This window comes from Eurytemora carolleeae, unplaced genomic scaffold (genome assembly GCF_000591075.1).
Source record: "Eurytemora carolleeae unplaced genomic scaffold, Eaff_2.0 scaffold1880, whole genome shotgun sequence".
NCBI lineage: Eukaryota > Metazoa > Arthropoda > Copepoda > Calanoida > Temoridae > Eurytemora > Eurytemora carolleeae.
Window position 1 is genome coordinate 31,525 of NW_019397765.1, and position 2,992 is coordinate 34,516.

The 2,992-nt window shown below is 28.3% G+C and overlaps 1 protein-coding gene across 1 annotated transcript in view; it reads right to left on the reverse strand.

Moving 5' to 3' along the window:
• LOC111715833 (protein rolling stone) overlaps positions 1–2,394 on the reverse strand; it is an 8,692-nt gene extending 6,298 nt beyond the window's left edge. The window contains exons 1-4 of the mRNA XM_023491217.1: positions 2,337–2,394; positions 2,214–2,278; positions 1,461–1,508; positions 784–866 (exon numbers count right to left, since the gene is read on the reverse strand). Of these exons, the coding sequence (XP_023346985.1) occupies positions 784–866; positions 1,461–1,508; positions 2,214–2,278; positions 2,337–2,392 (252 nt within the window). The 5' untranslated portion in view covers positions 2,393–2,394. The remainder of the gene's footprint in view (positions 1–783; positions 867–1,460; positions 1,509–2,213; positions 2,279–2,336) is intronic.
• Positions 2,395–2,992: the final 598 nt, after the last annotated feature.

The following is a 2,992-nucleotide window of genomic DNA, read 5'->3' on the forward strand; positions in this document are numbered from 1 at the left end:
AGGGGGGGGCGAAACTCGGTTCCCCCCCCCCCTAGTTGCGCCACTGCCAAGTGATTAAGTAAATTGAGATGTGTACCTTTCGAATTATCAAAGTTAATATAGTTTTAAAAATTTGAATTTATACAGCGAATCTACAATATAATTTAATGAAGAATTATTAAAGTTAAAATAGTTTTAAAAATTTGAATTTATACATCGATTCTACAATATAATTTAATTAAGAATTATTAAAGTTAAAATAGTTTTAAAAATTTGAATTTATACAGCGAGTCTACAATGTAATTTAATTAAGAATTATTAAAGTTAAAAAAGTTTTAAAAATTTGAATTTATACAGCGAGTCTACAATATAATTTAATTAAGAATTATTAAAGTTAATATAGTTTTAAAAATTTGAATTTATACAGCAAGTCTGCAATATAATTTAATTAAGAATTATTAAAGTTAGTATAGTTTAAAAATTTGAATTTATACAGCAAGTCTGCAATATAATTTAATTAAGAATTATTAAAGTTAATATAGTTTTAAAAATTTGAATTTATACAGCGAGTCTACAATATAATTTAATTAAGAATTATTTAAGTTAATATAGTTAAAAAAATTTGAATTTATACAGCGAATCTACAATATAATTGAATTAAGAATTATTAAAGTTAATATAGTTTTAAAAATTTGAATTTATACAGCGAATCTACAATATAATTGAATTAGAATCTTTCAAAATCATCATCTTAATAAAGTATCATTATCATAGTTAATAGATAATTATTAATATTATGATTTCCTGATTCGTCATGTAAATAAACCATTTTGATCCTAGGGTATCTGTTGTTGATCCTATATGTGCTGCTACTCCGATAACCATTGCTTAAAAGATTATTATTCAGTTTTTGGGTTAAAAGGAATTAAGTTTTTGCCACAAACTTAAGTTTTCTAATCCCTGCAACCTGATGGTGTAACCCTTAGGTAGGTCATACTTAGAGTTTTTGATCCAACAGAAACTATAGTTTGAAATATCAAAGGTCTACGACACTAGAATCTCACTAGAGAAGGGGTTGTTTCATTTGGTGTACCGTCCCGTTTTGCCTTATATAGTCTGTATATGTACTGTACAGCGCTCTAGCTGCTAAAAAGTCCGCCCGATACTTGAACTGAACCGGAGTTTACAATAACATTTTGACAACATTGAGTTGAAAAGGAATTTGAAAATAAGATTATGCCACAAAAGACTTGTAAAAAATTGTATTGTCTTTTATTTGAATTTAGTTTATAAGGAGAATCTTACAGTTAGATACATTCGTTACAAATTCTTCATCATTAATAATAAACCTATATATCTAGAGCTATACTTGTTCTGTAAACAAGATACCATGTTGTAATTAATAATAAACTTATATACCTAGAGCTATACTTATTCTGTAAACAAGATACCATGTTGTAATTAATAATAAACTTATATACCTAGAGCTATACATATTCTGTAAACAAGATACCATGTTGTAATTTCTCCTAAATTAAAAAATTATTATTTCTAAGATGGATTTCTGATGCTCGTTCGGCGTAAATTATCAAAAATGTAAAGATTAAATTTTTGTTGAAAGTATTTCCCAGAACACAATTTATCATCCTGTAAAACTTTTCTTTAAAAATCGTATAAATATTTTTCAGATGACATTAAAACACAACAAACAATTGAAATAAAACAAAGATGGACTTTTTTCTCTGAAGAAAATGAAATGAGTTTTTGCTACAAACTCCAAAATTATAATCCCTACATCTGTGCAACCCGATGTCGTAGAGCTTAGATATTTCAAACTATGAATTCTATGAACAATGAAAGCCTAAGTTTGAAATATGAAAGGTTTAAATCATCAGGTTTTAAAGACATAGGGATTAGAAAATTTGAGTTTGCAGCAACAACTCAGTTTCTTTCCACCTCAGATCTTAACTAAGATGTCACCAAAACAGTGTTGTGAACTTTCTCCAATTCTGTGTGTTTGATCTTGATGAAGTTTAAGTATTAGATAGAATTAAAATAACATCACATTTTGGTTTTCTAAACTTTTGATTTTGAAGAGGAATAAGGTTCAAATGTAAAGATTTATTTGGATGTCATCCCATTAGTAGTTTTAAAATTTATTTCAGATGTCAATTTAACGAAAATCTTAACAAAATTTTTCTAAACCATGGATTTAAAAAAATCTTTAGTACAACCTGCTTTATTCCACTGTGACCGATGAAATCTGTCCGAATCTTCATGGGTCAGCTTAAATTTATCCCTACATCAAAAATATTTACTTTTTACCTAAATCTGCTGAAATATTTAATAATACTAACCAAGACCAGAACCCCCGGCAGTCCAGAGGCATATTGATTCTGAAATTATATTTCATGTTGACAATAGAATTGAGTTCTTGCCACAAACTCTGATTTCTAATCCATTTTATCTTTGCAATCAGTTATCGTTGACTTTAGATATTTCAACTAATGAATGATGTAGAATATCAAGATTTTAAGTGTGAAATATCAGAGGTTTTCAATGTCTAGTTGCAAAGATATGGGGATTGGAAAATTAATTATTTTAGGATGTTGGGAACATCCTAAGAAGAAGGAAAGGCTATGCTGTGTTCCGAACCAAGAGAAGGGATTGCGGGTATTTATGAAACTTGGCGACTTTAGAAAACTTTCATTCCTTATTTTTTATCTAAAATTCTTGAATCCTGTGCATTTGTAAATAGTGGCTTCTAATTCTCTTCGTGGGTCTATTTCTTCATCGATTTCGTCTGTCCAATAACAATTCTGACGAGTCCGTTAAACGTTTCATATAAACTGAACAATTGTTTTAGCAAACTGTTAAAGCAATTCAGTTTTTGCCAAAAACTAAAATGTTTAATTTCTTATATCTTTGCAAACCGATGGTAGAATAAGCTGGTTTCACTTACCACATGACGGAGTAGATATATATGGAGAGAAACAAGCTGTTTTGCCTTACC